We start from the raw sequence: 12970 nt of genomic DNA, 5'->3' as shown, positions 1-12970 counted from the left end.
TGGAGGGGCGCGGGGACCAGATTTTGAAGGGAAGGAAGCTCAGCTCTACTGTGCTGTGCAGAGGGGGATCTCTGTGAGGTCTGCCTGAGGCTGGAGGCCGGGGCTGGGCAGGCCACGGCAGAGGACTGTCACTCTTAAGGCTGTGACAAGGATAAATCAAAAGAATTCTCTAAGGGGCTCAGCAGGAGTCCATGTGAGTCCCCTCCCCCGGGAAGGTCCCCCACTCCAGCCCCCTCTCTCAGTGTCCCTTGCCTCTGCCTCTGCCTGCTGGCTGCCATTCTTCAGGAGGTGTTCCAGTCACCTGGGCAGCTCGGGGACTCTGACTTGGTCTGAGGCGGGTCCCAAGCTGCTTTTCAGGTCCATCTGCTTTTTAAGTAGCTGGGCTGGACCTCTGATGCACGTCCACAGAAATGCACAAACCACGCGCATTCAGGGGTCCTGCAGCCACCTACACTCCACGTGACCTCCCAGATGGAGGGAGGTGCAGTACCTGGTCCCTGGGGTCTCCCAATGTCCCTGCCACTCAGCTCCTCCCAAGGAGAACCATTTTTCCTGACGTCCATGGCTGCAGGTAGTTGTGCTTGTCCCAGAGCCTTGTGTGTATGGGGTCACATGTCCCTTCGTTCTTACCTGGCTTGTCTGGTCAATGTTAGGCCGATGTGGAGAGGTCCACCCTTGTGTGTAGAGGAGTATCTCTGCTGTCGCGGGTGCGTGCTCTCCGTCCGTCCCGTGAGCGCACCGCCAGGTGTGAAGCCATTCAAAGGCTGGCGGGCGTGTGGATCCTCTCCACTGGGCTGTGGTGAATAGTGCTGTGTGCGTACTCCTGACCTTGTCTTTGGGGAGCACTTGGCTGCACCACCAGGAGGGGACTGTCCAGGTGACATGGTGGGTGTGTGGTCCAAGCGCCATCCATTTTCCAAAGCGGTTTTACCGTGTTACTCTCCTCCAGGACGTGCACCGGGTCCTTCCCGGCACTTGGCATTTTCTCGTTTTCTTGGAGCTGAGTTGGCACGCTGCCAGCTGTGGATCCAGGGCAGCCGGGGCCTGGGGATGCTGCAGGCCGCAGGCCCTGCTGGACAGGCTCCCTGGGCAGGTTGCACTCAGGCCACCCCTCAGGGGCCCCGGCTGCAGCTCCAGGGGAATCTCCTCCTTCTCCTGGTGACGGTGACAGAGGGCACTGCCAGAGTTCTCCTCACCTGCCGGCTAGGGTTGTGTCCTCAGGGGCAGAGCCAGCCAGGTGGACGTGGACCGATAGCCACGCTGAAGGGGGGGGGGGGCTCTGCTGGGGGGAGGGGAGCGCATGTTTGCTGATGGAGTCCAAGCACAGCCCCAGGATCTGGGGTGTCTTCTTAAGGCCTCACGTGACTCCAGTGCTCACCAGGGTAAGAACCGTGACCCACAGTCACATGGAAGCCAGCCCGTCCAAGCAAAATCAGGCTCAGTTGGTTTTATTTCATTTCCTAAAAGTGGTTGACTCAACCAGCTCCGATCTCTTTGAGGCCTTTTTGTTCTAGAAGAGGGTCCCTGTAATGAACACGGCAAACCCTTTTAATGGTTGATTTTAGCCAGGCCGGGAAAGCCGCAGCAGCCAGCCTGGGTCTGATCCGTCTCTGGCCCTCCCAGGCCTCCCCGGGGAGGAGGAGTGCAGGAGGCCAGGAGAGGAGGTCGTGGGTGCTTGGAAGGGAAGAGGGTACACGTGCTGGGTGAGCTCTGTGAGGCTGGGATGGGTCTGCCGGGTCATGGTTGTATATCCAGTATTGTGTCCCCAGAAGAGTGCCCGGCACAGAGAAGTGGCACAGCATGTGACCTTTCAGTTAATCTATGCGTGCATCCATGTTTAGATAGGCTGCCTGAAATAAGGAAAAGCAATGAGTCGGGTGGATGGATGCCCGGATAGATATAGGTAGGGTGGACGGAGGGAAGGCCCCTGGGTAGATGGGTGAGTGGGTGGACAGACAGAGGATGGATAATGGAGAGAGGGGTGAGTGGGTGGATTGATGGCTGGCTGGATGGTGGATGGTTGGAAGTTTGGACAGATAGGTGAATGGTGATGGATGGGAGGGTAGAAGGGTAAATGGGTGGATGAACAGGGGAATGAGCAGGAGGGAGGAAGGATGGATGGATGGATGGACGGACGACAGACAGGTGGGTCAATGGCTAATGCTTGGATACATGGATGGATGAAGGATGGACGGATATATAAGTGGGTGGGTGGAGAAATGCACAGGGTGGTGAGTGAAGAGATGGAGGTGTGGATGGATGGGTGCCTTCATTCTGACCTGGTGAGTGGCAGTCGGCAGGGTGGAGAGCGTGTAGGTGGAGGGTGCTTTGGAAGATCATATGGCTACTGAATGAATAGAAAACGAACGTGTGATCATCAGGGAAAAGCCTGGCCTTCGCTGGGGGCAAACTATCTTGCAAGATCCTGCGTGACAAGATGGCCTTGGTCTCCTTGCAGGGTTCCTGGACTTGCCGCAGCCCCCCGCCCCGTGGAGCGTCTCCTCTGGAGGCCAGGGTGAGCGGTGGGGATGGCCATGGAGATCAGCGCTCCGGGCCCGCAGCGGGCCATCGGCAACGAGGAGTACAGCCTGTACAGCAGCCTGAGCGAGGAGGAGCTGGTCCAGATGGCCATCGAGCAGAGTCTGGCGGACAAGACCCGGAGCCCAGCCACTGCCGAGGCCACCATGTCCTCGCGTGCCAACCACCAGCCTGCCCATTTCTACCCATGGACCAGGTAAGCGAGGTGACATTGACTAGGGGAGCTGGGCCCGCCTGGGCCTCTGTCAGCTCATTCCAAACCAAGTCACCCTGCTCTCCAGCACGCTTTTACGCCTTCATGATTTACGTCTGTCATCTAAACGTATCAAGCTCTACAGTGCCAAGTGTTGCAATGTGTGCTGTGCAGTTGTGTCCAGGTATCCTAGAGGGGCTATTTCCGGGACCCCCACGAATATCCAGGTCTGCACAAATAATGTCAGTGCTGTGGAAATCTTTGTCATTCTGTATTGTTCAGGGAATAAGGACAGGAAAAAACTGGTGCATGTTCGGTACACTTCTTTCCAAATACTTTTTTTATCTGAAGGAATGCAGAACCTACAGAGATCAAAGTCCAGCCTCACAAGCTCGGCCTCGGGTGATAATCCTCCCAAGGACCCTCCTGGCCATCCCCAGGACATGGTCCCATTTCGCCAATGAGGAAACTGAAGCTCAGGGTAGCCCAGGTCGCACAGGGAGGAGCGGGGTGTGGGGACGGGACTGTCTGGCTGCAGCGCCCCGGCTGTGCCCCGTACCCCAGGCTTCCCACTCAAGTGAGGCAGGATCACGGTGCTCAGTGTGGCCGGCACTTCAGGCTGCTCGGCCGTCTCCCCTGGGAAGCCCATCTGGGTAGCCCAGGACGTCCACCCGCAGAGCCGTGCTGCCTCCTCCTCGGCTCCCCCGTCTAGGCACTGCTCACCGTCTTGGCTCTGTACCTTCTAAGGACTGCACCACCCAGTGAGATATGGCATGAGCCACCACCACGCTCCACAGGCGCCATTAAATATTCAAACAGCTTTATTAAAAAAGTAAGGCGAGCCAGGTGCAGTGGCACGTGCCTGGGACCCTAGCAGCTCGGGAGGCTGAGGCAGGAGGATCACAAGTTCAAAGCCAGCCTCAGCAACTTAGTGAGGCCCCAAGCAACTTAGTGAGACCCTGTCTCTAAATAAAAAAATTTTCAAAATGAACTGGGGATGTGGCTCAGTGAGTAAGCACCCCTGGGTTCAATTCCTAGTATATATTTTTTTAAAAAGTAAAGATAAAAAAAAGGCAAAGTTAATGTTTTTTATGTCTAGAATGCCATCATTCCCACATGTAACCAATATAAAAATTATGAATGAGGTTTTTACCTAAACTTATTTTTTTCCCCCTGAAAAATCCAGTGTGTGTTTTTATCCTCTTGGCACCTCTCTCAGTTCAGGCCAGTGGCGCGTCCAGCGCTCACTAGCCACACCTAGCCAGTGGCCGCTGACTGGACAGTGCACATCTCCCTCTTTGTAGAAGGCAGGAGCCAGAGAGATAATCAGCACTTGACTTTCAAAAGCTTTTAGAAAAGAAATACATAAACTGTAAAAATATTTTTCTCCTCAAAGTCAAGTCCGAGTGTGTACCTGGAGGAGGGTGGTGGGGGACAGGAGGTGCTGTGACAGCCACGCTGGCGTTAATGGGAGGGTCCAAGCTCCCTGTGTCCAGCACCAAGTCCTGTGGGACCCTGAGCAAGTCACTGCCTGTCAGAACCTCTGCTGCCCTCTCTCCTAACAGCAGCGGCAACAAAGAGCCTTTTCCTGATGTCAGGTCCCAGGTGACCAGGTGACAGGGGCTACGGTGGAGAAGGTTTATCTCAGCCCCGTCCCCCCAGACACTCCCCGGGGCTCCCCATGTAGCTCTGGCCCTGGGAGGCTGGCCCACCTCCCCCAGGCTGGCTGGGCCCAAGCCCAGGATGCTGCTGTGGAGGGGCCCCCTCTAGAGAGGAAGGTGTGCAGCCCGCTGGGGAGCTGGAGGAGGCGAGGAGGGAGGTTACCAGCTGGCCCTGACCGGAGAACAGAAACCTGGGGCCAGGACAGGGTTCGCCAAGGCGGGGTTCCAGGAGGCCCCTGGTTCCTGTTCTGGCCAGTTCAGCTGAAGTCAGCCCACAGGTTCCTCTTTCTCAGGAGGGGATCAGATAGTGACAGGGCCTGCTGCCCAGAGCCTCAGCTGCACGAAGCCACACGTCCCCCAGGGTCGCTGCCGCCTTCTTCCCAGCTCAGGGGCTCCTCCTGGGGGTCCTGGGGGTGCTGAGAGGGTCTTCCATGGGAAGGGTGAGGAGGCAGAGGCCCACAGGGGCATTCATCCAGCCTCCTGGGAAAAGAGTCTCCCAGGGGCCAGACCACTCTCCAGGGTCATCTAAGATCCCGGCCAAGTGGCGCGTGGAGCAGGGTTAGTGGCGTTTTCTCACTTTTCCTCCCAGTGCTGGGGATTGAACTGGGCTTCCCACATGCTAGGCAAGTGCTCTATGCCACTGAGCCACGTCCCAGCCATCTTCTCACTCTTGCGGGGACTGGGAACGTCAGTTCTGTCCCCTTGACCCTGGAAGGGTGGGCCGGGGTCGGCTGGGAAGGAAAAGCCTTGTAGTACTGTGTTTAGCCCCCCTACACTCCTCTGCACCCCAGGGCACGCACGCCTGGCCGGCTCACACCCGTGCACTGGCTGCTCCAGAACCCATGCAAGGGCGCGCCCCTGTGTCCACTTAACAGAGGACAAGACACGATCACAGCAGAGGCGAGAGCTGAAAGGCAGTCGGTCGGCCCAGAGCTCAGGCTCCACCAGGTGCTGCTGATTCTGCTCCTTTTCCGCCCCCACCCCCGAGTGGGGCTCAGCCTCATTACATCCGCCTCCCACCCACAAGGGTTCAGGGCCCCCGAAGACACATGATTCACACACGCGGTGCTCAGAAGTCCCCCTTGGCTTGGCGGAGGTGGAGGACCGAGCGCCCCCCCACACCTCCACCCTGAAGGGCAGGTCCCATCAGGTGGTCCAGAGCAAGTTCAGAAACAGGATGTCACCACGGCCTCAGGGGCCCCTCTCATCCTTCAGGTCTCCGATGAAATGTCACCTCCTCAGCAAGTCCTGCCCAGGACACCTCCAGGTCAAGTGGATCCCGCCCCCGCGCCCTCTCTGGGGTTTCCTGAGTGGCTCTGGCTACAAGCACCGTGTCTGTTCTTCCATGAGCCTGTGGACACCTCCAGAGCAGGGACCTCGCGTCCCCTTCTCCATGAGCCCAGGCCTGACCCATGGCAAGTGCCAGGTAGCCGTCTGAGAGGGAGTGAATGCAGGATTAAGGAAGGGAGGAGGCGGCCCTGGAGAGAGAACTGAGTTCGAGGTTCAGGTCCTGCTTACGCTTTCTGAGCCCCAGTGGACTTATGCCTAAAATGGCGATACCTATTTTTTTCTGTTCAAGAATGCTTGCAGTATTCTTTTTCCCCCGTTCTTTTCTTTTCTTTCATTATTATTATCATCATCTTTATCATTTTCATTTGTCTCATGGTGCTGGGCATCAAACCCAGGGCCCCACACAGAGGCAAGTGCTGAGCTACAGCCCCAGGTACAGTGCAGGACTCTTAGGAGCACCAAATATGGGGACAGCTTGGTCTGAGCTTCCCCTGCCTCCTCTGTGAGTACCTGGGGCACAAGCCCACACTGCCTCTGCTTCAGAGGCCAACTCCCCTGTCACCCTGGGAAGGTCTCCTGAGAGTGACCCTCTTGGAGACAGCGAGCAGATACTGTACCCTTTTGTCCTCGGTGCTTAGCCTCATTATACACACCTAACGGATGTTCTTTGGAAATAAAAGCACCTTGAAGTCAATAAGGATTCTTAGGACTGTAGTTATCATCTTGTGATAATTACAGGAACGGAGTCTCTGGGATCCTAGAAAAGAAAGTCGGGTCAGCACCCCCTCCCAAGATAGATGCTCCCTTTCAAAGTCATTTTCCAAGTGGCTTCTGCCCTACCACAGTGTGTCGGGACAAGGTTTGGAACATGCGCAGGAGTCACTTGTCAAACTCGGGTCTCCAGGGCTCCCTGAGAGGCCGACCTGGCTCCCAACATGCAGGGTGAGCAGGGTCCACGTTCCAGGAAGCAAGTCCATGAAGAGACCACTCAGGGGTCCAGGAAGCTGGGTCTTGGCGGTCTTTAAACTTCTTCATTTTATTTAAGGCTACATTTCTAAGAAAAAGGAGGAAAATCTGAAGCAGGAACTTGCTTGGGCTGATACGTGCACAGCCGCCAACCACTCCAGCCAAACCACTGCCTTGCTGTGTGCTAGCGATGGGCCGGGTCTGCCCGGCACCTGAGTGGTCCCTACGCCGGAGGCCTGGAGGGTAAAGACCAGGGGCACATGGGGACCCAACAGGGAGACTGCAGCCATGCTGCTTGCTCAGTGTCAGAGGGAGACAGGGTCCCACCTGGGCCTCTTCCAGGGCATGACCTGCAGCCACATCCCGCCCGCCCAGGCCAGGCTCCTCTCACCCTTGATGACTCAGCCCGCGGTTGGCTCTGCTGGGAATTCCCCTGCCCTGGGGGCGGGGAAGTGGGGCCTCCCAATCTGGCCCAAAAGAGCAGTCTGTGGGCTCTGGGTAGCCATCCTGCCTGGCCCCCAAAACAAGCTCATGCACCCCAGTTTTAGTACTTCCCAAACAAGCCTTCCGGTCTTGATCCCATCCTGTGGTGCTGTGGCTCTGTCTGTCCTGGTCTCCACCCCATTGGCCTCTGATCGTCTTGAGATCCACAGAAAGATGTGACTTAGTGATCTGTATACTTAGCCCAGGCACAAGGCTTGGGACCAAGCCAGAGCTGGGAAGCCGTTGTTGAATTGGACTCAGTTTATGGTTTCCTGTCTGCAGAACGGGAACAAGGCACCTCTGCCTCCATCAGAGACCGTGAGGCAGAACCTCCATCAGCCCCAACTCCCCGCTGCTGCCACTCTCCTTGCTGTTGTTATAGGGAGACAGAGGTCCCAGTTTTAGGATAGCGTGGCAGGGTTTTATCAGTGCTTCTCATCCTGCTGAAAACATTTTAGTAATCGAAAGCACGCCCAGGGAGCCCAGGGCTTTGTCAAGACCACAGGGCTGCTGAATGCAGAAGTGGCCTGGGTCAGGGCTCTGTCACCTGCCTAGGTCTGCAGCAAGTTCAGGCGACTCCAGGCCAGCAGCCCTCAGGCCCTGTGGGGGGAGGACCAGGCCGGAACTTGCAGGTCCTGGCCTGGGATGGTGGCTCTGGGTTTGCGTGACACACTGAGCTTCTCTGCTGTCCTGCAAGCAGTGGGCACAGGAAGCCTCCATCTGGTGCTTCAGCCCCACCCTGCATTCTGCCACTGAGGCACGGGGCCCCATTCACAGTCAGGCCTGTCAGTGCAGCCATGGAGCGGGGGAGGGGAGGCAGGGAAGGGCAGGCGCTTGGAGGAGGGGCTGCCCTAGAGCCCACCTGAGCCTGGCTCTGTCCACCTACCTGCTGTGCGTGACCCCAGCCAGTAACCCACACTCTCAGAGCCTCGGCTCCCTTGTCTGTGGAAGCAGCCGCTGGGTACCCACCTTTGGGGTTAGTGAGTGAACCTGGCAGGTGTCCTGCCCAGTCTGGGGGAGGGGGTGGGAGTGATGGGAGGAGGCAGAGGAGGAGGTAGAGGAATGACGGGACGAGGAGGGTCTGCAGACCCCCAGCAGGCTGCCTCCCTGGCTGGTGGCTCCTTGGCACCAAGGCCTGTCCCTGCTCAGAGGCCCAGGGAATCTGCAGGTTCTGGCCTGGCCTGGGGGAGCATGGGCCCTTCCGGAGGTCACCCTCACTGTGGCCCATGGGGAGCCATTCATGGAGTGATGTCCTCCCCAGTCCCATAGACAGCCCCTTCCCCAGGTGTTCAGACGGGAAGGTGTCCCTGCTGGGTACCCAGAGTGTCAGGGCTGACCCCCAGGAGGGGTGATCAGGGACCCCCTACCCCCTTCTCACAATCCCAGGCCAACCCGGGTCATGGGGTGGCTGCCACTCCTCCTTCCTGCCCTTGTGACAGCCCAGTGTGGTGGGGAACCGAGGCTCCGAGAGGTGACACAATGGTCAAGTGAATGGCTGTCCGGGGGAGCCCTGTCCCCTGCACTTCACACAGGTCACCAGGGCAGGCCTCGCCAGTCCTCCAGACAGGGGTTGCTCTTGCGCTCCTTTATTAGCGGGGAAATAAGGCACAGAGAAGATGATCCAGTCCCAGCTTCTGTGGGTACGGTGCCTGGGGTTGAACCTGTTCATCTGCCTCCCAGCCCAGCCCCGATGACCTTCCCCTGTGTGCACCTTCCTCCTGTAGCCTCTGGACGTCTAGCTCCTGACCCTGGGCATGGTCTTTGCCGGATGAGCCCACAAGGTCGGGGTGAGGGGCACACCTGGCCTGATTCTCAGCGTGGGCTCCCTGCCCCCTCGTTTGCCCATGAATCTCTTGTCCAGCTCCATGGGGACTCTCCTGGCCTGCTCCCTGAGCCCCTTTCAACCTAGGACTTGCACTGACCACTTGTCACCTCCTCCTGGGTGAAGAACGTCACCTTGCTTCCTATCTGCCGCCCTGGTTGGCTGGGGAGGGGGTGGCGGGAGTGGGTGAGGTTAACCTCATTGTTGTCTTATATGGTCATTTAAATCTCCCAGGGCTTCCTCCAAGGGCCAAAAATAATCCAGAGACACAGCAGCTGTGTCCAGCACACAGAGAGGACCCGGCCATCTGCTTTGGTTCAGAGCCCTGTGTCTGTCTGTCACTCAGCCTCTCCCTTCGTCCTGTCCTGCCTCCGGCCATGACCCGCTTCTCCTATGCAGAATACTTTTCTCTCTTTCATTCCTGCTCTGCTCCCTCCAGGTCCTCAGCGCTGCCCGAGAACCCCCCGGCCCGGCCCCCCATGGGCTTGTTCCAAGGGGTCATGCAGAAATACAACAGCCTCAAGACCTCCCAGCTGGCGTAAGTGCCCCCACCGGGCCCCAGACCAGTGCCACGCGCACACCCCCAGCCGGGGTGTCAGGGAAGGTGGGGAGGGGAGCAGGTTTGAAGCCCCCAGGAAGACACGGCACCATGGGGCACCTCGCAGGCAAACCTACCCAGGTGTGGCCCCCAGCTGCTCCTTCTGAGCTGGGCTTGGTGGCCGCAGGCTGCTGTCCTGCAGGAACTGGCCCCCTGACTGTGCTTGGGCTGGATCCTTTGGAGACGCCCCCAGAATGAGGTGTGTGTGCTGGAGGGGCCGGTAGGGCTCTGAATCTGGGGCCCCAGCAAGAGGGGGCTGGGGAGATGGCCTCAGAGCCCCAGAGTTCCAGAGGAGCAGGCAGGGGGAGCCCAGGAGCCAGCTGCACCTTCTGTTTCTCACCCTGTCTCACCTTCCGCCACCACCTCTGGGGTCCTCTGAGCACATCCAAAGCACCCAGACCTGCAGCCTCCGTTTTGCCTTGCTCCGTTTGTCTTCCTCCGAGTGCCAGGTGCTCAACCCCAGAAATCGTTGGAGCCACAGGAGGAGAGAGAGAGCTTGTCTCCTTCCCCCTGCTCCCCCCTGGTAGAAGCCGCTCAAAGCAAAAGAGGGGCGCCGGCCCTGGTACCCGCACTTCTGTGCTCAGTGGTGTTGCTGGGAGGGGAAGAGGCAGCCGGCGCCTCCCGCTCTCCTTCCCAGCCTCTCCAGACCTGGAGCCCGCCCGCTGCTCCCCGGTGCCCCGGGAGGGTCTGGCAGTTTGGGGAGGAGAAGCCCAGCTCCGTTCTCCAGCAGATTGCTACTTCCTGCGTGACTGCCAGAGAGGGGCTGTCCCTCGGAGGCTCCCTCTCTGGAGGACTGGGTTGGAGAAGTCAAAGTGACGAAGTCAAGGTGACCTCTAGGGTCCTGTCCAGCTTGCTAGTCTCTGGTGACCTGACACCCCAGCAGCTGCCCCACTTGGGCAGGGACCTTGTCTGAGCTCACCGAGGAGCCATCCATGTCTGGCACTGAGGGCTCCGAGGTCCTTGACTGCAAGTAGAGAGACACGTGAGACCCGTGCTGGGCGGCAGGTCCTGGGGGCTCGCTGCACCCCCTCACCCAGGCCATGAGACCAGCCGGCCCCTCCCCATCCCTTTCGATTCAGCAGAGCCACATACCCAACTGGGACTTTTCCTGAGGTCAAAGGGGGGCCGCTCTGTCCTTGCCTAAGTGGACTCATCAGGTGGCAGTGACAGTGTTGATGGGGACTCCAGGACTTATCTGGTCAGTTTCCCACCGTCCTTGCTGGGTCTCTAGCTCAGCCGGTGCCCTCGAGCTATTAATAACGCAGAGGCTGAGAGTCAGGAGGAAGTGCAGTTCACATGGCAGGAAGCTCCGGGAGGGGGCAGAGCTGGTGCTGGAGACCCTCAGAGCCCCTCTGAAGCGGAAGGCACCTAGGCACAAGGCTGGCCTCCCGCCTCACCTGCTCCATCTGGGGAATGGGGCTATGTATGCAGAACCCTCCCCAGAAGAGGATCTGGGGGTCTCAGCCGTGGTGGTCCTCACTCAGGGAATGAATGAATGAGTGAACAGGGACCTGAGAAAGCCAAGCAGAGGTGCTCTTCCGTTACCCCTGGAGTCTCTGTGGTCCTCAGTTTTGCCTCGTGAGGACTTCCAGTTTGCTGATCCTGGGGGTATTGAGTTTCTCAGTGGCTACATGTGCGGGTGGGGGTGGATATCCTGGGCCGGTGCTCTGCTGCGTCCTCTTGGTAGAAGGCCCTTGGCGTGAACTAGTGTCAGCCGTAGAATGCACAGGGGTGAGAGGTCCCCTGAGTCTCCTGTAGCTCTGGGCTGCAGGGGGCTCAGCCCTGTCCCAGAACCAGCTGGGACCCAGGACTGAGGGACTCCTCACTGGGCCCTGCCTCTGGCCGCACCTGAGGCCTGGCTGCTTCCTGCTCTCTCAGGGCCGTGGACCCCGTGCTGAAGGCCATCAAGGAGGGTGACAAGGAGGGCCTGGAGGCCATGATCAAGGATGGGAAGAACCTGGCGGAGCCCAACGGGGAGGGCTGGCTGCCCCTGCACGAGGCCGCCTACTATGGCCAGCTGGGCTGCCTGCAGGTCCTGCAGCGAGGTGAGGGGCAGGGCAGGGGCAGGCTGAAGTCCCCAAGTCACCCCCCGCTGCCCTCCCACCAGGGCTCCCAAGACCCGGGAGCCTGATTCCTAGAAAAGGAATGAGGGAGGGCTGACTTTAGGGCGGACCGCTGCCAGCTTGTTCCAGAATGTTCCAGGGGCTGATTTGGTATAAAACCCCACAGCTGTGCCTCTGCTCTGCCAAGGCTGCCTCTCACCAGCTGTGCGACCCTCGGCCACTCTCGCCTCCTCTCCAAGCCCCATCTTCCTCCGAGCCAGACTCACAGGGGGTGACACCTGCAGGCAGGAGTCACCTCTGCCCTCAAGCAGCCCAGACCCCTGAAAGCCCACCACACTCAGAAACGCTCCAGGGGAAGCTGGGTCTCCAGCATTGGTCAGTGGGAGCGCACAGGCAGGACAGGCCCACTGCTGGGGGTGAGGGGGCCATTCAACCAGGGAAGGCTTCCAGGGGGAGGTGGCGTCTGAGCTGCATCTGCACACCAGGAAGCAGGAGCAGCCCTGAGATGGGCGAGGCAGAGGTCTTCTGGGGTTGGCAAATTTCAGAGGAGGCCATGCAGCTGGGCCTTGGAATGGGGAGGAAACGGGTATGGTTCCCTCTCATGAGCTCCTGGTCTGCCCTCCCCAGCGTACCCGGGGGCCCTGGACCAGCGCACCCTGCAGGAGGAAACGGCCCTGTACCTGGCCACATGCAGGTCACACTTGGACTGCGTCCTCTCGCTGCTCCAGGCTGGGGCCGAGCCTGACATTTCCAACAAATCCCGAGAGACTCCGCTCTACAAAGGTGAGCCCCGGAGCTGGGTGGGCAACGGAGCAGCCTGTTCCCCCAGGGTGAGGCCCCCCCATGGCCACTCTGATGGGGCAGGCCTCTCTGGGCTGCATCGTTTATGCCATTCGAGGCTCAGAGTTGAGAAGACATGGGCCATGCCTGTGCTGCTGGCCCAGGAAGGGCTACAACCCAGCAGGGGCAATGAAGACCCCCAGGGGAGGGGGGAGGGGAGAGGGGAAGGGGAGGGGGAGGGGAGAGGGGGAGGGGAGAGGGGGAGGGGAGAGGGGGAGGGGAGAGGGGGAGGGGAGAGGGGAAGGCGGGAGGGGGGGAGGGGGAGGGGGAGGGGGAGAGGGCAGTGGAGGTGTGTTCAAGAAAAATAGATCCTCTGGGCTTGCTCAGTCCATCATCACCCAAGGACATTCGCTGGCTGCCCTAGCAGCACCCAGAGTCAAAATCCCAGCCGTTGTAATAGCTGGCACTTGCCAAGGGCTCACCGTGTGCCTGGCACTGCTCTGCTCTCCCCAGCCCTCGTGTCCATCCACGTGCAAGAGGGGCACTGCCATACCCCCACTTTGCCGATGAGGATCT

At 59.3% G+C, this 12970-nt stretch overlaps 1 protein-coding gene across 1 annotated transcript in view; it reads left to right on the top strand.

The window, feature by feature from the left end:
• Positions 1-12970, top strand: part of ASB2 (ankyrin repeat and SOCS box containing 2) — a 36136-nt gene that overhangs the window by 8548 nt on the left and 14618 nt on the right. Inside the window, exons 2-5 of the mRNA XM_081290564.1 lie at positions 2459-2734; positions 9393-9491; positions 11430-11596; positions 12242-12397. Coding sequence (XP_081146690.1) covers positions 2529-2734; positions 9393-9491; positions 11430-11596; positions 12242-12397 — 628 coding nt within the window. The 5' untranslated portion in view covers positions 2459-2528. The remainder of the gene's footprint in view (positions 1-2458; positions 2735-9392; positions 9492-11429; positions 11597-12241; positions 12398-12970) is intronic.

This window comes from Spermophilus citellus, assembly GCF_964194105.1.
Source record: "Spermophilus citellus genome assembly, chromosome: 4".
In the NCBI taxonomy this organism is placed as follows: domain Eukaryota; kingdom Metazoa; phylum Chordata; class Mammalia; order Rodentia; family Sciuridae; genus Spermophilus; species Spermophilus citellus.
Note: the sequence above shows the minus strand (reverse complement) of the source record. Positions and strands in the feature narration are given on the sequence as shown.